Source organism: Varroa jacobsoni, unplaced genomic scaffold, assembly GCF_002532875.2.
Source record: "Varroa jacobsoni isolate VJ856 unplaced genomic scaffold, vjacob_1.0 scaffold_402, whole genome shotgun sequence".
In the NCBI taxonomy this organism is placed as follows: Eukaryota; Metazoa; Arthropoda; class Arachnida; order Mesostigmata; family Varroidae; genus Varroa; species Varroa jacobsoni.
In genome coordinates, this window is record NW_019213304.1 from 88885 (window position 1) to 112546 (window position 23662).

At 43.1% G+C, this 23662-nt stretch overlaps 1 protein-coding gene and 1 long non-coding RNA gene across 9 annotated transcripts in view; both read left to right on the forward strand.

Moving 5' to 3' along the window:
• Glut1 (Glucose transporter 1) overlaps positions 1-23662 on the forward strand; it is a 171264-nt gene that overhangs the window by 80534 nt on the left and 67068 nt on the right. For 7 of the 8 annotated variants that reach the window (XR_015310895.1, XR_015310898.1, XR_015310897.1 and 4 more), the window contains one exon: positions 4186-4343. Coding sequence is in view for 2 of the 8 variants with exons in the window: in XM_086968145.1 (XP_086824271.1) it covers positions 4186-4343 (158 nt within the window). In the remaining 6 variants the exon portion in view is untranslated. Of the gene's footprint in view, positions 1-2820; positions 3198-4185; positions 4344-23662 lie in introns of those variants that run through there. The other variant, XR_015310899.1, reaches the window with a different exon arrangement.
• The window catches only part of LOC111260123 (uncharacterized), a 17380-nt gene continuing 13969 nt past the window's right edge, over positions 20252-23662 (forward strand). Inside the window, exon 1 of the long non-coding RNA XR_002680110.2 lies at positions 20252-20575. This is a non-coding gene — a long non-coding RNA (uncharacterized LOC111260123). The remainder of the gene's footprint in view (positions 20576-23662) is intronic.

Consider the following 23662-nt stretch of genomic DNA (forward strand, 5'->3'; position numbering starts at 1 on the left):
TACGAAATAGTGCCCATTGGAATAATAGTAACCGTTCTTCGACATTCCCGAGGCGTACATTGATTTCCCCTTCTCCTAAACACGTTGCACATATAAAATTGTTTGCTATACATTATCCGTGTGCTGAACTGGATATTTCCAATGTGCCCGCTCTCAAATAAACTCCTTCCGAAGCAGCCCTCGTCAACTAATCTTGTCAAGGTAGGCTTTGCTTAGGGGCAATCTTGTGCCGTATTCAGTGCGTTCTGCCAACCGTTCTGATCTGTTTGGCATTTGTTTGCATGCAGACCATGCTAGACTGACTGGCAAAATTGTCAGGCTACTACCCGAAGATATGCTCTCATTACGTTGGAGTATGCAAGAAGAGTTACGATAACGCGGTAGACCCCTAGTAATACTACAACCTGTATTCTGCCTTGGCGAGTCGGAAGGTGAATCGGTTACGAACATACCTTTTTGTCTTGAGAGGACAGAGTCTTCCAAGGTAGCCATAGATTGAATGTGACATATGTCTCATCGATATCCCGTGTTGTCGATAGCCGCCAATTGCAAGCGGAACCTCGTAATTTAACGAACCTATGTTTGTTATAGTATTATAAATGTAACAACTGTCCTCCGTGGATTTTACCATAAGCGTACGAATTTCACTCCGGCCTACGACCTAGAGTTTGTGTTTAAGCTAATTCAACGTTAAGGGCCTTTTTGTAACTAATTATTATTGAAATTAAGTAGATTCTTCGCTCGTATGAAATCTGTCAATTATTAAAGTGCCGAAGTGCAGTGGAGACAGAAAAAGAGAGCGTGTATTCTACATACTGAACGTGATGTCATCGATTTCGGTTTACCGTGATCCACAGATTTTGCACTAGATAAGTCCGTGTCCTTTCCTAAAGGGATAAAGCACTAGAGAACGTAATTAGTGTGTTATTAGATTTGTATTGTCATTTATCTGGATGGTAGAATCGTCTTCAGAACTACCTTTGTACCGAACGAGGTACGTACCATTATATTCAATTGATTTCACTCAAGGAAAACGCCAAGGCTCTATGGACGTTCGTGATAAGAACGACGAACTCACGAAAGGAACGTGTTGAAAACTACCCAATGCGTAGAGTCAACTTCTGCCGTTACCGATGTTCCGAAACTTATAAGCAACCCTATGTGAGATTGCGTGGTCGCTGTATTGAATTAGGTGTTTCACTGAGGAAGACAACAATTGTCGACTCTAGATGGCGCGCGAAATCGTCTTATACGAGAATTTTTTTTTCTCGGTAAAATGAAGATGCCTTGCGTTCTCTTGTCAAGTGATATACGCCACACTGCGGAAGTATGTGGGTGACTGGATTGCACTATTGATTTTCTATATCAACTGAACAACAGTTGCTCTATAGAAGCATATACCGACGTTTATAAGATATATATGTATATATATATATATATATATATATATCAATAAAAGCTCCTCGTATTGAAGGCGCGAAACAGTCGAACCCGTTAAATGATATTGAACGCAGCAGCTTCATTCCATATATTCACCATAGTACATCACAGGAGGCCTAGCCAATACGTCTATTAATGCGACTACAGTTTACATGCTTTTCAACATGCCCATGCCGAAAATGATGATGAACATATCGTAGTGCTATTTCTTTTCGATATTTAATGTGTGATCTTTACGTTTGTCAACCCCAGTTATCGCTACCAGGCGCAATATAGCTTGACCTTATTTTTCCTTGTTTGTTCCATCATTTTACCGCGCGATGTGTGCTACATCGTAAAAAATCATGTCTTGCAAGCTCACGACGTTGCTAAAGACTACCAACAAAATCGGGACTACCTGTATCTAGATGATCTTTGACGAGCGTGTAGGAACGGTTTCTGAGCATCCACGCGTCGGATCTTGACATCGATGCGTTTGACACTCTGCGGCTAACCACAGTTGCCACAACCCTTAAGCATTCTGCTCCAACTGCAGATCCGCTGGTCGCTTGGTGGCTGAATCACCGAGCCTCTTTTGTACTTTTGCTCGTTCAGCTCAAGCAACTTGCTGCTCCCCTCCCCTCTTTTCTATCCCACCTTCTCCCGTTCTCGTTTTCTATCACGTTCATGGCTGGAACAGTGCGGAGTACCAATTCGGCCAGTAGCAGTACTTCGAGGACAATGCTCTCGGAAGGATATGGCGCAGAAATAATAACCTAACCGAACGGGTTTTCGAAGGAATCGTCAAGCCAACAGGGGTTTAGATGTAGAAAGCAGAAAACCTTGACGACGAGCGCTTCGCATCGCACAGCGCATCCACACGCAATTTCTGCCCATTCGTAGTAGTTGAGGCGCTGTGAGAGAAGCGTTTGGTTCTCCACAAAAACGATCTACATCCGCCGTCGCCAAAAAAAGCCACGTCTTAGTCAGTCTCCTCCCCTTATGCAATCGTCGTTGTAATAGCCTTCGACGTCCTTTGAACCGTCCCATTACAGGGCAAACGGTTCAGATGAAGCTGCAGTCTGTCTTATCTTCAACTTGTACGTCATATCCGTATTTCTATAAATGTTATGAAGGTCATAAGTATACGGATGTAAAGCTCAAAGCATTGCGTCCAATTGAATGAACAGCTTAAAGAAGTGGTACGGCCTTCCGCGGTGAAATCACATTCGGTCTCTGTCTATGCTTATCTCTACTATAAAACGCTCTAGGCTACCAAATTTAGCGACAACGAAAACTGGCGCGCTATGCTGCTTTACTAGGATAATTTAAAGAGCCGAGAACGAGGCTGGTATAGGTCCTCATTTTTATTCTACCAAATTCTACTGCTCTTACCAGCAGGCACTTCGACGTTAGAAACTCCTGTGGGACTGGGTTAGCAGCAGCGACCAGAGGTGCAAAATCTTCACTTACGAGCGGTTTCAGCTCAGTCGGAAGGTTCTGTCGTTCGACGAGCTGGGTCGGCCCGTTCGTGGAAAAATGGAGCAGCGATTTCAGGCTCTAACTTACAGAATCACCTGCAAACCGTAGCAACAGTAATTTTCTTAGTACCTGCTGTTAGAAGCTGGAGCTTAGCAGCAAGCGGACATCAAAGGACGGCGACTTCTATAGAATCCTACGGATAATACTCGAACACACGGCCTGTACCCCGATAATGTGTATAACATCGAAAAAGCCGGCCAGCCGACTCCAGTAGTTAAGACGGTACTCTCGCCTAGGTAAGCAAGAAGCTAACAGGAAAGGTCAAAAGAAGAGGTATATTGCGATTCGCGAGTCTCTTCTCCTGTCATGTCCTATTCCCTTATCTATTCTATCCGTACACAGACCTTCACGTAACAGTGCTGAAAATAAGATGAAACCTTTTGGCCTTTACTTTTACAGTGGTCGTAAGGAGCTGACCAAAATGGCGGGTTTGTCTCCAGTGGCTGCTGGTGGTTTAAATTGTTGAGAATTGGTTAAACCAAACGAGATGTTTCGATGATGGCTGCATTTGGGCAGGCAATAAACTGAGGACGGATTTAAATTTTAACGATTCGCTATAAAAGTCATAAAAAAAAATTCATTCTTAAATAAAAGAGCAATTAAAGGAAAAACATTAGTTAGACACCTCCTATAAATTTAATTCATAGCAAAATTGTTTCTAAAAGAGTTATCATTCTTAAAATTCTTAATTATTAAGTTAAGTGCGTGATCATTTATCATCAAATTCGGTCACGGAAAGATTATAACGGTTCAAGTTGTCAGTCCAATTAAATAGAAACTTTTTTGTGGGAACTTTTTTATTCTTATCGTGAGACAGTTTGGGTGTTATAAAATAAAAGAGAATTTACGTAAAATGAAAAAGAATTTTGTGTTTTGTTATTTCTGATAACGACGATGAACAACACTAAATGTATGGGTAAATTGGGTAAAAATTAGGATACATATATTTACTAATTATTATATTATTGAATGGCTGAATATAAGTACGCCGCTTGAGGGTATCGTGTCCTTAGACTCATTGCTATCACGCAGCTTTCATAAACTGCTTGCAGTTTCCCTTCTATGCCTTGTATGTATAGTTAATAGTCGGAACAGTCTTGCCCAAATCAGCACCAGATAGATGTTCACTGTTACTAAGCTAATAGCGACTAAAAACAATTGTGAGTTGGATTTGAAACCTGACTAAAATAACGGTGAGTTGAACGCTTCGTCCGAAACTTACAGATAATAGAGGATTTCATCCAAGACGTGTACGTTCGACGCGGCTCACGTATCGGGCCTAGTTCTGCAGGGTGGCTGCTCGCTATAACCGTGTCTATCTTCTGTATTGGAGGCATGGCAGGCGGCTTCAGCGGAGGCGTGGTCGCCAACCGCTTCGGAAGGTCAGTATTATTATTTAACATTATTAATAGTAATACTAAGGTCTGAGTGGAATATCTGGGTGTATTAGTATGGGTATAGGATGTGTGAGATGGTTAGGTTTCGAAATTGGACGCAGACCCATTTCGTTTTATTATATAGGAGGTCAACCATCGAAAACAACTTTTAACGGCTACACCGAGTCGAAAACTCGAAACATTTATTTAGTTGGGCCAGGTTTCTGCGATAGAGTTATAGTGGTAGGTTTGCCTACTAAATTTAGAAAGACAATAGGTGATCTGGTTTCGTAACCAGGTGTAGATATATCTCAGATCGCGCTAGCGGCCAGTTGACTTCAAGCGATGTTCGACGCCAGTAGAACCAGACACATAACAAACATTTATCTAGTCGTAGAAATTGTGCGGACCATTAAGGTTAGTTACACGAAATGAGGTGGTTCAGGTTCGAAACCTGGCGTATTCACACTTTTTTTGAGCTGCCAAGGGTTGCTCTCCGCACAAATCTACTGCGCGTAGTACATAGCAATAATACCCTATTTAGCGCCTGTTTTTCCCGTTGTTTTGGCGTTGTTGTTATATCATTTCATACGAATGTTCATATATTTGACACATTGAAAGGCATACAATCGATTTTATAACTTCTTTTACAAGAATATCTAGCCAAAAGTGTTATGTATATTTCCAATAAATCTAAACCATTTTTCGAATACGTTGCCTCCCGTCTGCAAGGATGCCTTCAGAAATAGGGTAGATTCAATATATAAAAACAGATGTTTTTCATTTTTTGCTTGATAAACTGTTTACTTTCAAGTACGATACGAGCCCACAGTCATCTTAGGTGCTTGTTATTGTTGCAGTTCTTGTTTATATTGACGTTGTTGCTATTGCTGTTATTATGATAACTCGTTTCAAATCGATACACCCAAACCAAAAGTAATGTATTTTTCAGTTTACATAGATAAGCAAATTCATTGGTTAGACATACGGTTGTTTATACTTTTCATATGCAAAGAAAAAGAACAAGTACCGGTCACGTCGATAGTTTTTTCTGTTTGTTTTGTTCTTCGTTTCCTGTTCTTTACCCCGATGTTATCGTGCTAATGTCAAACGCCACAAGTATGTTGTTAACGCGAGGAGCTGTTTCAACGCTGCTATACCGTAAAGGCACCGTAGTGTGGGGCTGAATAGTTTTGTATATAGGCAACATTTCATTGACGGAGGATTATTATTAAAGCGGGTTTGTTTCGTCTAAACATGTTCTGGAGCATAGATGCAGCATCATTTAGTCGTCGAAATTGATATATCGATATACAGCAGATATAGAAGCATTGCTAACAGTAATCAGTGTGACGGCTTTGCTCAATTTCATGCTGGTAATGCACTTGTAAGGTGCGTCGAAGGGACACATGTAAAGAGCTCTGGGTTCGACCCAAGGAGTGGCCATTTGTGTATTTCTGCCTATTGAAATGATTGACTAGATATATTGCATAAGCATGGATTTAGTTAATGGGTGGCAAAAAGCTTGGCTCTTCTTGAAGAATTATCCAAAACCAAAAGAGTAATATAATGTCATACAAAACACGGAGAGCGTAACGGCTTACTCTTTTTCGTCATTGCTCTATCTAATATTATATGTTATTCTCACACAATAGAACTTGGCATACATTCCATGTAGGATAATACTGCAAGACAAAAAAAGGTAAAAATTTGTTTAGAATATTAGGTTTTTCTATTTGAAAACAATATATTACCCACCGTTGGCAATGGTTCACTAAAAAATTAAGTAATTATAAAAATTTCTGAATTGTGTGATACCGTTATTACTTACGTTGTGAACTTACCGACTTCTTTACATTGGACGGTGCGCCCCTATACTTTGAAGCTCTACGCAGTGCAGTCGCGCATGGCTCGTAGAGATACCGCCAGGAAAGACGCAAGCACAGACTTTGAGATGCAGGCAGCAAGGCTTCGTTCCTAACAATTTTACCCTTGTCATGTTTTTCGTGCTAGCATTTCCCGAAGTAGTACCAGAAACAGACCACTAAGGCTGAGGCAAGGGCAAGTTGATAACCCGCAGGTTCATGCAAGCAGGATCAACCTTAAGTGTCTGTAACACATTCATGCGCCCTCAATCTACAAGCCAAGGGCAACGGGTCACCGTCGTTGACAAAGTTGCAGGTCTGGCTTTGCCTTCGACCTTGCTTACGCTTGGCTGGAGTGGTCTGGTTCATTCATAAAAAAGCGTGCAAATAAGCGGGCAGGGGAAAACAAGTCACTCTGGAACGGATCGGGGTGCGGTGCAATGCAACAGCGACAATCCAAGCAAACGCTGCAATTTGCACTACGCCGACAACAACATAGCGTGGTACACGTTTCACGGTCCTGAACCAAAGACCACTCTACGGACGGACGAGCGCTTGATTCGTTCCAGTGTTGTGTGCCCCTTAGCCCTTCTTTTTGCTTCATAATTATGCCACGGTAATGATGTAACCGATGACGATGATCTGGCGAGACGTTCCTGTTATTTGGGTTTAACAACGATGCATGGTATATTACATGTATATAGACAGATAGCTGGGCAGACTCGAGCCCTTTAAAGAGAGACTCTGTTTCGTTGGACTAGAATTTGGCGTCGCCGACACAAAGGAAATCCTATGGAGGACGCGGGTCTGCCTGATTTTTGTCCCTGTTACAACGGCACAAATGGTCTTTCTCACTAGTGACCACTAGTACAGGCAGCTTTACTGCCACCGCAAGAAAACAGATGGTAGCAGTAGTCGCATCACATTAACAACGATTGTACGGTGTCGGCCATGTTTGTGCGAAGTGCGAACGCGGCCGTTGCCAATACGTTCACTTCATGGAATGTTTGCTATCGCTGCACGCTTCCGACAGTTAAGAACCTAGCTAGAGGCTGTGGTGTACCTCCCTGCCCCTGAGACAAAGATTTTTCTTAAAGGGAGGTCACTCTTTATCCAGTCACCCTTCGGTTCTTACTGCCTTGGAATTCATCGCTTTCGCTACGGTTTTCTCGGATGCACTGCTGTCAGTGATGAGACGGACCCGCACGCTTTCTAAAGGCTGTTTCTGCCACATCCTATGAAACTTTTGCCATCCTTTTTTTTTTTTTACTAATACTGTACACTCGCTAAACATTAGCGCTTTTCTCTTCGCTGTGGGCGTTTGTGCGCGGTTCTTGGCTCAAACCCAACGTGGGCCGCTGCACTATAGTCTGTCGTAGCCTCTATGAAAAAAAGCAGTGTCCCAAACAGTAACAACTTCACAGTTTTTCTCTTTACCGTGATTGTTTTGATTCAGTTTCTCTCTCCTTCCCTTTCTGGACATTTTTGAACCGTTTCCTGCTGTGTTTTGTGTGAGGTCATACTGCGTCCTTTTGCGTTAGCTATCCAGACGTATTTCAATAAGGCTCGGCACCATTCATTACGTTCATTCTATTGAAAGCCGCTTTTCGTGTCTTGGTAGAACGTTTACCTCGGCCGTTCAGCCGTTGTATAATTAATGTATGGCACATTTTTGTGGTGTTCACATTATATCAATCTATATATTTGCCCGAACCTGGACTGAAAAACCTAAACTAATTAATATTTGAGTTAGGCTGTAAAGTGTACAAGATTTAAGATTTTATCAAAAGCGGAGGTTGTCGGGGGGACTTTTAAAAAATACGAACCATATGTATTTTTGTCGATAATCGAAATCGTTTAGAAAATATTTCTATTTCTATGAAGATTGTTTTTGTTATTATGGAAATAGTATATCAGTTTTTTTAGCGTTTGCAATTTATTGAAGATCAAGATATTGAATGACACGAATTTAAGTTCGATTTGATCTCGATCAATAATTACATCTTAGGACATCAGTCTTTTTATCCGTTCTCGGCACCGTAAGCGACTTGCCAAATCAATATGTTTCGTTACGTTTGGCCGTAGAGGAACGTATATTAGAAGGTGCTTAGTTCAGAATGGCACCTTCTGAAGTTGATATAAACATCTCCTTTTCAGCGTACTTCCACTGAGACTCTAACAGTCGCTGTGTATGGAGGTGTTAGACATTAATGACATCGTAGATTTTTTTCCATAGCTAGTCTGCGTCTACCTACGATATCTTAGACTGGGCCATCTTTCAGATAATAGGATCCCAGTTTCATTCGAAAACATAATGGTAGCGTAAAGTTTATACGAAATATGCCGAGCTACATAACGCTTGGGATCAAAATGCAAACAAGACGTCGGCCTAGACTTGGGTCCCAGACGCCTAGATTCGGGCACGAAGACATTGCACAGGTAACTATTTATCTTTGTGTAAAATTTTATATCGTTTAAATAGATCTTCGTGCCACACAGGGCGTAACCAGAACGCGGCAATTTTGAATGTGCCTAGTTGCCATAGTATCACTGAAAGATATAATCTGTCCAACGTTTTGCGGTTTGAAGTAAAAGAAAATGCAATCGAAAAATCCATTCTTAAGGCATACCGGACTTGTCCACTGTGAATCAATAAGGCTCTTAGCTAAGGCCCATTGATTTCTCAATGACCAATATATATTATCGAAATTTCGAAAATTGCACACACAATTGATATCGTTCTCCGAGTGTGACCTGCGTTACAGATGGTCGAACTTTTGAAAATACTCCAGAACCTTACTAGCATGGTACAAATGACCGTGTATAGGTTACAAGTTCCAATAGAGTATCAGAAAACCTTTTGCAAACTGTTGGTGAAATGATATAGCCGCATTTTACCTATCCTGTTTTCCAAATGGTACCTCGGCAAAATTCAAATGGGGTAGAAGTTGGTCTGTACTCTGGATTACAATTTGCGAAAGCATAAAAACATAAGAGCATTTGTTCGCTGTGATTACATAACGTATCACAAGCTGATTTTTTTCTAAGCCAAACACTTAAGGGTTTAGCTTGATCTATGCGATGTGTGTTCGCGTATAGGCGACAAGATATTGCATTTTTTAAGGACAAACGTCGGGTGTGAATTTCTCCAACTTATCATACAACTGCATCTAGAATCGTTCGCATTCGATCGGCCCAGTTATGTATATTTTGGTTAGGATACTTAGGAAGTATTCTTGTAGACCATTTCATGTGTAAGCGCAGCAAAAGGATCCTCGTATTAGTAAGCTCAATGGGAACCATTTTCGCAGCATCTCCACCCACCCTGTATTTGCACCACTCCTTTTCGTGAAGGTAGTCAGCTTCTTCGCCGTTCGTCGTTCACTTAAAAAATATGACCTAAGCTAGATATTAGTCATTTGTAGTAGCACTTGACTGTTGTTTTTCTAACCTGCTTGATCATGCAATGATTGAGTATAAGCGCGGACGACACTGTGTCCATTGCCGTAACCTAGACCTGTTGCTTGCCGCTGTGCCCGTTAGCGGCACAGTACAGGCTCACTGGCTGACCTTTGCACGGTAAAGCTCAACAATGTCCTGCACAAACCTACTACGTTTACACCGACGGAATTGGAGCCACTGCAAGTCAGGCTATTAGTTACTCGATTTCACTAAAGTCGACCTTCTTACTGGATGACTCGTCCTCTGTCTAATTCGCTGCTTGTCGCTACTATCGCGGCCTTTTCCCTGCGAAAGCTCAGTCTTGGTCAACAAAAGCAAGAGACGTGCCGACCATCGCTGACATTGATGTTCAGCTTATACTTTGACTGCAACAAGGGGTCCAGAGTACCGGTGTTTAGAATACCGATTCCCCTACGCGTTGAGGGCGGATCCTTGATATGGCAGAGCACCAGCACGATAATGTCCTGGATACTTTCTCGTAGTCTGCACGGACACAAATAGTATTATTGCGAACTGGTATAGAAAGCAGATAGTATTTACTAGAAATAGCAATGCCTCTGCGTTAACTCTCTGGTTTATCTTTGCTCTTTTTACTCGTATGAGCTGTCGTTACGTTATGCTGAGGTAGAAGATGCGACGTATTCGTTGCTTTGCACTTCGTCCGCTATCTTCTACTATCTTCTCCTCCATCTACCGTCTTCCTACACCTACCGCGTGCTTCCACCTTTGGTACACTTGCGTCGTAGGGTTTACTTTGTGCGACGTCGATGCTATGGCTGTTGTCGTTATTTGCGCCTTTGTGGGGCAGCGAAAAAGCTGGGCGGCTGGCTATTGGAGGTTGTACCCCATGTGACAACCGCGATATCGTCGAAACCAGCCACGGCAAAGGTTTACAGAGCAGAAACAAGCCTAACGCCTGTGTTCAGATGGCAGACGATCCGATGGTGGACACCTACGAACAATATGAATGACCACAGTATCACGACGCTGTTGCTAAGAGAGATGGTATTACCGTGTCGGCCCGTTGTGTTGCTGTTACTGATTCGTAGCAGCAAAAGTATGCTGTTATTATAAACGACACAAGCGGAGCAATGTCATGTTAAGATAACAACAGTAACAGTAATAACGGCGCAGGATTCGAATGACCGAACCCCTATGTATGCTATCACATAGATCTTCTTAGTTACGCAAGAACGTAACTAGGAGCTTTTTCATAAGTATATAAAAAAAGCCGCCGACGGTGGCGGTTGGCAAGGAGTTGGCGGGCTGTGACCAGCTGAGAATGCTTAGCCAGGTTTACACCACTAGCAGGAAAAGCGGCACAATAATTCCCACTGACTGTTGTTGTTGTCACAGACGGAAGAGTCGCCGTCATCGTACTATTTAAAGCTAAGGCGTTGGCTGACCAGTAGAACAGACCTGGTTGTTGGAGGTCGCACAGTTGTCGCATCAGTTGGTATCAGTGGTTACTTAGCTTACAGCTTATCCCGAAAGACGAGGAAAAGAAAAAAATTCAAGAAGAGGTTAGAAAGCCATCGATAGCCAATGACAAGATAAGACAAGGCACCACGTTTGCTACGTCTGTGACTGCGACTACCGCCGAAGTACGAGTTTCTCGTACTGTGAACAAAGCATGAAACAAGTCTAGACACTGGACAGACGACAAGACAAACATAGACGAAGCTGGTAAGTGCAAACGCTAAGATCTTCTACGATCATGGGGGCTCTCCTGCTACTACTAATACTACACTTGCGATTGCGCCATCACGGCCTGTACGATTGACCAAGGTCGGTGCCCACCTTGGCTGCTTCGTATCCGTCGATTTGGTGGTTTTGACAAACAGAGCCAAGTTCAACTTTAACCGGAAATGAATCGACGAGGGTTTGAGACAAGAGATTCGGATTAGTTAAGCTAGCCGGTTGACAGACCAACAGGACACAACGCAAACGAAACGGTGAAACGCCTTGGGAAGGTAGTCGTTCAAACGTTGATATAGTCATTATACGATGTATTATGATATCATGACGATGCAGTTAAGCCGGAAGAAAGCGGACAACAAAAAGGCAACAACAGGAAACCGTAAAAAGAATGAGAGAACTTCAAACTGAAGGACCGGGAATAAAGAGAGATCGTTTTGTTTGCATCACACATGATTATTTTTACTTATTTTACCGTATATGTTCTACATTAACCTTGCAACGCAAGAAGCACCCTCTTTTCCCACGGATTCAACTAGGTCCAACTTTGGCACTTCTTAGGGCCTTTCAATATTACTGACTTCTTACCATCTAAGATTTTTGTGCCTCATGCGGCTTGTTCATGTTTGCTGGAATACATTCTACTGCTTAGGAACGGCCGTTTATTTCTGAGTAAAAAATCATCTTAGCGTTAGTTAGAGAGGGTAATGATTTAGAATAGCCACATGGTCTACTAACATAGCCGTCCCGGTACAACTGCCGTAGAAATATAAAAAAAAAAAACAGCTAATTGAATAACGAGTAAACTTCCTGTTGTACGAAGAGAAAAGGAACTTCTGATTTTTCCTCAGTTCGAAGTATCCACTAAAGAATTCCACGAGCCATTGCTTCTGGCACGCACGTCTGTGAAATATATAAAAAAAAAACCTAAGCGACCTTCACAAAAAACAATTCTAGGTTTAGACAGAGATAATCGTTGGGTAAGTAAACGGACATTTGGAATTTCACTGGATGAAATTAGGTTAACAGTATCGTGGCGTGGTCAGTTGATTGCACTGATTGAAAAGCTGCATTTATCATGGTCTTGCGGAAGAAGGACATTCCTTCGACTCACTGAACTGGGCTTCCTGTTGCGTATGTGTAATACGTACATGCCAGTCATGTACGGCGGACATATTTATTTTTATGCCAGTACGTTGCTGGATCGCTAGCCGGCTTCAGCTTAACACTCACCGAATCTTTTAAGGAGCACACACTGAATTGGGCAATTAAGCCCTTAAATACTGACTTGGATATTTACAAAAACAAATCCTGGATTAGCCATTAACGATTGGCAGACCGATTATTATTACTAGATACGTTGTGCCAATTCGATTGTGCAGCAACTGGTCAAAGGAACTTATTTAAACAGCTTTCCCTCAAGTAGCTTAATTCGTATCTACTGGCGCTCAACGTACTGTCTAACTAACTTTTAAAATCCTATAGCTATCTGTGTTTCCAGTTAACTTTCATTCGACGCTATCTTTGTCTAGCTCTTTTTTGTATATTCATAGTATTTTCATACTTTGCAAAAAAGAGACGAATATAGTTGGACTATGTAGTTCCTTTTGACTTGGCCGCTTGTCACCTTCAAACCGAGCACCCACAGAAATTGCAGTATCAACAACGTAATGAGGGGGTCTATCGTAGCAAAAGGCCGTGGTTGTGAAAAAACCACTGCATCATCACTATATATAGTGTTAAAATTATTTAAGATTATATCGCGCTACGATAGGCCGGAGTTTCCAATAGCAAACTGCAACGCGAAACAGGACAAGCGGCTTGTATTAGAAAAACTCTGTTTACACTGATGCTGAGAGGACATCATCAGTGATGTCCAGATGATGGCGTATTCCCGCTTGCACAGCATGGTTAACTCAACCCCTGGGTACGCCACATGCTACTGTTTGATTACAAGAAATACGACGTTGGCGATGGAATAATCTATAGCAAGCTGAAGCTAGCTAGATTGTCTATTGCAGAATGGAACAAAAGCTTCCAGAATTTTCATTTTACATCTGTTTAAGTAGCAGATAATTTACATGTAACAAAAGTAAGAATATCAAGACATGTTTGCTCTGCTCTGTGTGCCAACCGTTACTGTTAATTTCTCTTGCACTGTTATATATAAAAGGCTGTTTTACATGCGCTATTATTAGTATGCCGTTACTAGCTTGACAAGTGAATCAATCAATGGCGGGTTGAGTACACAGAAGCTGAGTTAAACAAATGGGGGACAGCATGCGTGCTCCAGAAATCTGCATTTACATTTTATATATTATCGGCACAGCAGCGCCTCAATGCATAACCTTTTAGCCAGTCTTCTTCAGACTGGCCTCTGAAACTTCAGTTGGAGGTTGAGTGTTGGGAGAATTGCCGCTACTATCGCAATCAGTTAGCCACTAATACTTCTACTGCTACTGGCAGTATAGAAGTGTGCTACGACAAGCGTCTTTTCGGGCCGACGCCCCATGAAACCTTGCCCCATGATCGAATTCGGGGAACTAAAAGCTGCTTCTTCCCGGGTGCGCCATTCCTGATATGCTCCTGTCCTTCACTATTCCAGGCTGACGCCATTCCAGGCATTGCTCGACACCATAAATGCCGGTCCAGTCCATGCTATGGAACGTCGCAAGCTTTGTCTAATGTACTCACCTTACCGAACTGACAACTTGCATATAGAGTGCAGCCGAATAGCCGTGGACGAAGAACTGCTATCGGCACAGGCTGTCGAGTCTGGCCTGAGATGAACTGAAGGACCATAAAGTCCCACGTGTCGCCGTCTATTTCTATTCACTTTCAGAAAATGAGAGGACACAAAGGTTGGGGGTCGGGCGGGGTCTAGAAAAAAAATAAGGTAGCTTCTCGTTTTTGAACAACGACACCGATACTTTTCTTCAGCGTCTGCTACTGGGTTCGTCAATGAAGTCCTACTGTTCCTGGACTTGCAATAATATAACTTGTCAATAAAGTAGATTTTTTATTATTTGTTTGGATCGGTGTGGTCTTCTGATAATCTCTTTGGTTACAAACAAGTAAGCACATTTGACAATGTTGGCGTTGCTTAAGTGATATCACCTATATCGAACGAATCCGGCGTTTGTTCCTTAATTCCTGTTATTTCTTAGCATACCAAGTCAAGCCAAGTTCACATGAACATCAATTATGTTCTCGAAAGTGGCTTTCGCATCATAGAGCGCCCTCGTGCCACGCCTCAACTATATTTACTCCAGACTCGGTTCAGTGTGCCGCCAGTCACAGTCATCCTTTGCAAGTCGCAGAAAGTAAGCAGGCCTTTCTCCACTTAGCGGGTACTGAAGGAAGATAGAGAGGGCGGAAAAAGGGCAAATGCTGCGGTGTCTGGCACGATCGGCCCCAATAAAACCGAACGAAAGGCAACGAGAATTTCTTTGTTAAGTGTGACAACGCGTATAGTTGCTACTGCCAGCAAAATTCTCGCTGCTTTTGTCGCTTGGTGGCTAGCTTTGTCACAAAGTCCAAACTCAAACTACTAGCTGGCTGCATGCCCGCCTTTCAGGGAGCCGTTTCTTACGCAGTTCGTCTTTGTCCTCTTATGGGTAGCGTAAAAGTAGTCGCTAAATCTCGAGGCTGCTGACGACCCTTGAAACTTACCAAGTGTATCTCAGCGTGAGGTAACGAGCATTTCGACCTCGGGGGGTAGTCGCAACCGTTGTCAGAATAGCATTTTCTTCGTTCTTTTCCTTTGCGAGGTGCCCGTTGCTGCCGTTGCTGTTACTACTCCCGTTTGTGTAGAGTCCTTGTGTACCGTGGATTCCTAACAAACGTAGATTCGGTTGTCGCAGAATTTGTGTCTTTCGCAGCCTTTTTAGGGGATGGGGGTGAATACGCTTCACCGCGAAGACGACTAGAAGCATGGGGCTTGAGCTTAAAGGGGTATGCCACAGGGGCTAGTTGTCAGTCTAGTATGCTCCGATTTCGTTGGGTTATAGCTAACTGGCTCGACGAGCAACTTTAGAATGAGAGATGGTGATGGCACTGGCGCGGCAATAAAGTATGCCGGCCACGGCAGGCTAGGAGAAGTAAAAGCTCCGGTCGAATTGACTTGCCTCTCGGCCTTTCAGCTAGTTCTCGAGAAACACTGAAGCTTGAAAGGGGCAAAGTATGATTGCTCGCTCCAACGAGGACCACGTGGTGGAGCGAAGGCACTGGTGTGGAAAGAATGAACTGGGGAAGAAACGCAGTTAGTTAGGCAACCGGTTACGCTGAGAAGTTTTTTTAAAAATGCTGGACTGCTCAGGATGACTCAGGTAATTCGCGTACGGCGATTCTAAGTGTAGAACTAGTTCACAGAATAAATATAAATTTTTTGTTGCCACTTCAAACTGCCACACAAATACGAATTGCTTGCCAATACCATTATGATGCATTATTCTACAGTATTTAATTACTAGATCTGTAACATTATCATCTATAAGGAGACCACTAGTTCACCGCATGTTTTCTGATAGTTTACTGCGCTTGATTGTTCTCTGTGATTATCCATGTATAAGATTTAAAAGTCAAGTAAAAGGTCTAAAAGTGTAGAGAACACGTTAGCACGCAGGGGTAATGAACGCCTCAAAAGCTACTTTTTAGCAGAACCACACTGAAACCATAAGAAATCTAAATATAAAAACCCCCGCTGTGGGAAGATGCAGCAATACTAACTGAAAACATTTTTTCGACGCTTAAATGCGAAAGGGAGCAGCAGTGCAAGCAGTTCGATTCAACCTAACCGACCAAGCATCACTGTTAACAGGGGCGCTCCCCGGGGTTCCGGGTATATACTCATTTTCCATATCATGTCTTCTCATTTACCTCTTACTCATGACTAGATAGATCAGAAAAATTCTTAATATAAAAATTTATCCTCTACAGACTGTCTTAAGCGGCACTCTTTTGCTATATTTCTTACTAGTCGCACTAACCTCTGGGGGAGGGGGGGGGGATAGCTTTACTTCTAAGTTAAGACAAAATCCTACCACTCTGAGCCAAATATACATATACACAGAGCCCAATACGGTTATTGCTGAGAATACCGCTGTTTTTCGTATTGTAATTCTGATAGGACATACGAACGGATAAGGAACCAAGGTTTGTCAATAGCACAAACTGCGCGCATTACCTTTACCAGGACCTCGTGCTTCTTACTCTCACTGTGTTCCGCAAATGATGAATGACAGTGATTAATTCAAATGTCATCAACAAAGCGCCACTAGCGACGTATCAAGACGACACTGGCGAGGTGTCCCGGGAAGATTAAAGTGGCGTCAGACTCATGGTAGTATTGTATACTGTTGGGGGACTAAAATGGGAACCGCACCTATGAAGGAACCGATGGTTGTAGCTGGTCAGAGAATCAAGCCAATACAAATATGATGTCCTTTACCGAGCCATTTCAGCTGGGGCTTGCTCTGGAGTCTGTCGGACCTGTTTGGCCAGGTTTTCTGGCCATTAACTGCTTTCTCTACGAAAACTTGCAATTGGAGTAATCTATGCCGATATGTAACATCACCGTGACGTGCCGCTAGCATAAACACTGCTGACTGGCAGACTGCTGTGGGATGTTCCTGGACGCAAATTCTGTGCCGTCGGTACTCACCCTCAGAAAACGTGGGGCGGACATTGTGTGTGTATGGGGAAAGAGGTGAACAGGCAATTAGGAATCAATTGCGCAAACGATAGTTAGTTGTGTATCGACCCGCGAATCATTGGCAAGGCTGAGTTACTACTTCGTCCACGGGTTACATGATTATAGTTTGGACGACATATAACAAAGTATATAATGACATTGCTTATTTTAACTTAGGCAGTGTCTAATCGACATGAAATGTTAATCCTTTTCATTGTGTAGCGTTTATGAAAGTTTCAGCTCGCCCAGTTTCCTGCTTCACGAAACAGACTTCCACATTTGTATTAAGACCGAATTGTTTGGCAACACGTCAACTGTGAGCTACCGTCGCCAGACTTTCTGATTATTACCTGTTCGTCATTCATTTAGCCCGTCTTCAGCCATTAGGAAGTAACAATAGGCAGTACATGCAGGTCTCTCTGTTTGATGTACCAAAGTATGAACGAGACGGCGACTCAAAATGCTCAAGTGCTTACTAGGGCCATTCTAGTTGTATAAAAGTCTCTACCAATCATTGACATATTGGAGTCGTTCTAGAGCGAGGATTTGGGGCCGACCTGAAATTTGACGGGCTAATAATATGGTTGATTATTCGTAATTCGTTAGTAAGCTTGTTGGTAGGTTCGATAACTTGCTGGTTCAAAGAGCTTGTTGACTCGCCGTCCGCTAGTTTGGGGTCAGCTCATTCGTGCCTCATTCATGGAGTTCCATAGTCCTCAATGGGGGTCGTCAATCAACCGAAAGGTAAAAGAGAGAAACAGGCGAAGCGGTGGCCGCACACTTCGGCTAGCGTCGAATAGGATAGGATCCGGATGGCTATGGCTCCAGTCGGTGCTGCATTAAAGGAACACACGCTAGTTGACACAGAGGGCAGGGAGTCAGCTAGTCGTCTCTCAGTGCTGTCAGCCAGTTATCCAGCCTTTGTCGAATCGACACTGGACTTAGTGTTCTCGACGTCGGCAAATTAGCTTTGATAATCATGTCATCGCTTGCGAGTTTACTGCTGCTGTCGCTGCCACCATTACGGGCTCCGCACATCCCAAATAGCCCCCGAGACTTTACCCCCGTTTGTCGATCCTTTCCTCTACTAACACCCACTAGTAGTGGTGGTAGTTGTACGTCCTGGACAGCAGCAGAAGCGACTTGACTCTGCCAGAGGTCGAAACGAGCTTCAGCGATAGTCTCGTTCAGCCATCCCCAGTAGCACCCAGCTGCTAGCTCTGTCCCCTTCCTCCAGCAATGCCCCGGATTGTCACCGGCCCTGTGTCTAGCTGCCCCTTGGGTTTCCCTGCCCATCTCTTCGAGTGACTGTACCGACGTGTAGTCTTCCAACTCATGCCCAGCGGAGCCCCTCGTCCGTTCGACCCGCTAAAAATAGATAATCTACCAGAAAGCGCGCCGCTCCGCGCACATTATCTGCTATTGTTCGCTGGAGAATAGGGAGGGCAATGGCAATTGGGGGATAAGAACGAGAAGGACCAAAGTTGTCGTCGTCGGAGTGCTAGAGCACCAAAGAGCAGTAGCGGTAGCATAGCTACTGGCAGGCAGCTCACCAGTGCTCGGGAAGGGACGAAAGGGAACTCCGAGGCAACTAGAGCACCATACTATAGCAGTTGACGCCATATAAAAACAAGTTGGGCCGTAAGAAAACGACTATTCAGAAACGCCGAGAGTGGCGATGAGACTTGGTTGCCGAAAACTTAAAGGATATTACGATAGAGAAATTGTCTACGATGTGAGTGGACTTGGATAATAGTGGACTACACGAAAGCTACAGTTTTCTTGGAGATTTTAATGATGGTATTGAAAAGTTGCAGTGATAATGATGACTAATTGGGGAACGGGAGAAATTTCGAATGCATGGTGCCAAGAAACCATTGTTCTCATTGCATTCATACATTTTTGTTTCGGTGTTATGCAATATGCAACGAGAAAGGCAGTAGTATTAAATTTGAAGTTTATTCCCAACCATTGCTCCGGAGAGGCCGCTAAGGAAAAACCAAAAAATTTGCGTTCATGCCTCCTCGAAATCAGCATACGTTTATTCTTTATATCCATGTGAGGGAAATTGGCCTATTGTAAGAGAAAATGAACCCCTATGGAAGTGTAACAAACGTGGCTCTGTTTACTAGCCTTAGCCATACCACCGTTATGATATCACCCGCTGTCCCATGCATGTAGAGTCCGCCTATTTGTATATTGTGCCAAGCAACATATTGAAGCCGCGTATCTCACACGTGGCGTAGCTATACGGCTTTACTGTATAGCCAACTGGCCAAAATCCTTACCCTCGATGGTGCAGAAAGAGTCAAAGAGTAAGAAGGAACAAGGAAAAACGATAGCGGAAGGATACAGGAACGTCGGCTGGTCGGAGTGTCTAGAAATAAAACTTTCCGGGCTTCCCGTCCCAGGTCTCTAAGAGCTTGCCTTGTCTACTTGCGCGGAAGCAGGAACTGTGGGGGGGTTTCTTGGGTAACAATGCAGTGGAAACTAGAACACAATGTTGCCTTTTCACTCCAGCCGCTCGATCACTTCCTGAGGGAAGAGAGCGGCGGTCTGTAACTCGTACTGCCTCCACCGCCGCCTCTGGCTAATCTCCAATCCCATAATTTCATTTGGCCTTTTAACCCGACAACAGTCGCTTCACCGACTGTAATTTTCTTTTGCGCCCCCGCCCACATGACTCATACATCGTCATCCTTTCCTTCTTGGTTCTGTTCGCTTCCACTACAACGGTCCCATCCGGGAGGCCCATTCGCCTTTTCCATGCAGCGAACAAACTACGACTCTTTTGGCAAACCAATATGTCAGCTCTCTCCCTCTTTCTCTATGCTGCTGTTGGCTAGGGCGAACCCGCCTTCGTTCGGACCCACTATTGTCGGCTTGCTCAGACTCCGGGCCCCATACTGTGAATTCGACCCTATCGTTTTGTACTTATGTTTCGTCAAGAGAGCACTGGCTTGGACTGAGCGCTGTGTGTTCGCTAGGCAATCCTGCTAGCAGCAAGGCAGGTTGGCGGCCATCGACCACGTTACACCTTGTAGATAGAGTCGTCCCAGTTGGTGGATATGCATGGCTTGCTTTAAGAGGATGGTTTGTTCTGATGTGGTTCGGTCAAATAATCAAAGCCTTATGTGTTAGCTGACCCACCTAGTATTACTAGTGAATTCTGCTACTGGTGTTTTTTTTTTTTTTTTATAACATACAACATTCAGGGCTGGTACGATGATGCTGAAAAGTCCTCCCGAGCCTTCTAAGAATCACAGCAGAATCAATGGCCGAGCTATACATTCAAGGAATGGAATGGAGATAAGAACAATTTGAAAGGATTTGCCTGACTCCGGCCTTAGTCCATGCCAGCACTACTGATATAAACCTGCGCTGGTTTTGCGCTTGCCAGCTGTTAGCAGCGTCTGTTATTCTCGACAATCGAATATGCGCGAAGGTTCATTCGAAGATGCTGTTTAATTGTCATTCGATTTTATCGAAGCTGTTCTTATACATGGATAAAACGTAGACAGGTATGCGCGTGGTTACTATTTCATAGAGTATATAAGAATATGATTAATAACATGCATGCTATTGTTATTGTATATACATCTTATTGGCGATCTTGCACGAAGATCCAAAGGCTTTAGTTTGAGTCTCAGCCAGCGGGCTTTATTAGAACATACGTTCTATTGGTAGACTCTTTCGAGTACGAAATCGCGCGTTAAAGGTATTTTCTGCTAGGGACGACACCCAATAACTCCATTGAACAGCTGATATCGACTGCCTCATTCTGACGAAAATTAACAAATGGATTCAGCACGCTTGTCCATCAAAGTCGAACCGATGGCATCCAGTCTAGAAGAATAATTTGTTTTTTAGATGCGTGCACAAAACTCAACCCGCGTCCGACGCGCTCGCTACTCTACGCTATTTTTCAGTACCACTATCGCTTGCCCCATTCAAGACGACTACTATTGCTTCTGATTAAACACATGCCTTTCACCCAACTATGAACTAGCGTAAGCTGCTAGAGTTGGTTTCCGACGCTACTTAGTGTTCATGCAAAATGTTTGCCTTCAATCTGCCCTCAAACTGACCATCGCGTCAAAAACGTTATGTGTCTCCATCATCCTGGCGACTTCGCCTTTGTTAGCTGTCGATGTTCATGCTATATAAACTAAAAACTAAGCTAAAACTTCCCGCTACTCTAACACCCTGTTATTTATCCTCTTATAGCGTATGATTAGCGGAAACTTATCTGTGCAACGTTTTAAGCACTTTGAATCTACATCATACACTTTCAACCGATAGCTCAGCCCGCCACTTTCCTTCTACCCAAACGCAAACGTCAATTTTAGCCCCTGACGTATCGTATGTCTCGACGAGGCAATCGGTTTTTCAGACAAACATAGAACGATTCAATATTCAGAAAATACCCTAGCCCGAGAGAGCAAAATTGAAAGAAATGAAACAGGGGGATTCTTAGACAAAGTAGACTCGAGAACCGGACGTTGCTCCTACTAATCGTTACTATAAAATCAATCGTTAAAGAAAACAATGTCGTCTTCGAGTAGAAAACGCTTGACTGAACACCTGTGTTCGTCTGTTAACACTAGGCGTTTGATCAGCAAGTCGTGGCTAAAAAATAGTACGTTATGCGGAGATGACATGCCTCTCCAACAGGAATCGGCCTGCCCGATCCGCTTAACTTACCTTGCCAAAACTATTAGATTTCTTAGTGTTTAAGTTACATTCTATTTATCGCAGGTTAGCTCTGTTCTGCTCTATCCTAAGCATGATAGCTACCATGACAAGCCATCGTGGTTTACCAAATGATCGATGACGTAAGCAAATGTTTCGTTTGTGCACGTATGTAACATTTCAACCCTTAACACTGCATGCATGCTTCGCATAACATCTGTTTGATCCTGTTGTCAAGTTGGTTTCAAATCATAACATGCATGTTGCCATCCTGATACTTCTCAATATTCGATATACACCTTACGTACACCCAATAATTTTGTTTCGTTATTACTCGCGGATAGGTAAAATGTTTATTACGACGCTGGTTGCCCGAACGCAAATATTTATTTAGGGATTTACCTAGCAATTAACATATACCTGTTATATGTTATGGACTATGATAATTTTCTTAATGAAGGTACATTTGCAGCAGCTGAAGTCTTGCACTAAGTTAAACGCCAGAAAATTAGTGACATTTCAACCCACCGATCGCATTTAGATCCAACATTTTTTTACGTTTACATCGTCAGATCTTCAACACAACCATAAACATTGATTAAAGACGCCCATGTTCGAGGTGTCCATGTTTACAGTTAAAAAAAAGGAACTTGTCACAGTTCATCAATCTCACTTTCGATCCTACAAAGTCTTGCTTATGTATTAAACCTCTGAGTGCGTGTTATATACTTGCTACACGCAATAGCTAGTCAATTTCCCTTAACGCTGGTCATGATCCATTTTTCACATAATATAATGTTTATAGATAATTCGCATAAAAAACGAAGCAATTAAGAATTTAGCGAACCGGCTCACAACTACACCTTGCCCTAGATGGGGGCACGCTTTATTCACTCCCCAGGTATCTTCTGCCCGTGCCCGTGCTTAGATATAACCTGTTCCTCATGTCTAGTATATACGCAATTCATTTGTTCTGCATGGGTCCTCCTATCCTACCCTGATTCACGTCCATTATGCAATAATGCTTTTACCCCTGCACCTTGTTCCCATTTTTTATCCGTACTTAAGAATACCACCTCTCGCCGGTATTTAACAATACAAAAAACAAGATAAACAAAAAAAAAAGCGTTTTCAGAAAATTTCAAGATGCCAAAGTACAATTTTCAGACAATAGCGGGTGCCAGGGTTAAAGTGGGTATGCTTCTCTGCATTTTCTGAGACTCGTTTGCCTCGTTCCCCTTCCCTCTGTCGGGGGTCAAGTAAGCGGATGCCCCTTACTATTAATTTGAATTAACAAGACACGAAAAGCAATCTCAAAGTCGTGCTTTGTTCGTACGCATTGGCCTAACTGGTCATTTACTAGGTTGACACAAACTACATACTTAAATGCTATACAGGCATCTTCTAACATCGTACTTTTGCTTATACCTATACTCTTTCCTATATATATATATATATATATACTTACACTTTTTCGAGTTCTTTTCCATGGATCCGGTTGTTTCACCATCGCTCTGATTCTGTTTAGGTCAGTTACAAGTTTTTTCCTTATATATATAGGCTACAGCCGATTGTCGTGCGAAGATAGAAGCCTACGTTCCGTCTTTTCCCGTCTCAAGTAGCATATAAAAAAGAACCGAAGAACATAAAATAAACCATGGAGCGAGCAAACATAGCGGCCGACGTTGCAGAGCGTGCACTTACTTCCGCTGCCCTTGCCAGTTTTAGAGATAGATCGCTGTGCAAATGGAGAGACCTTGTAGAGAAAGTACCTGTTATGTAGATAATGCAAGCCACCCCTACATCTGTGTTAGCCTATAACCGTCGTCTCAGAGACATCCGGACCTTCAACGTTTTACTGCCATAAGGGGAACAACTGTACCTCGCTTCTTGTTACATTGTTTGAGGGACACTGA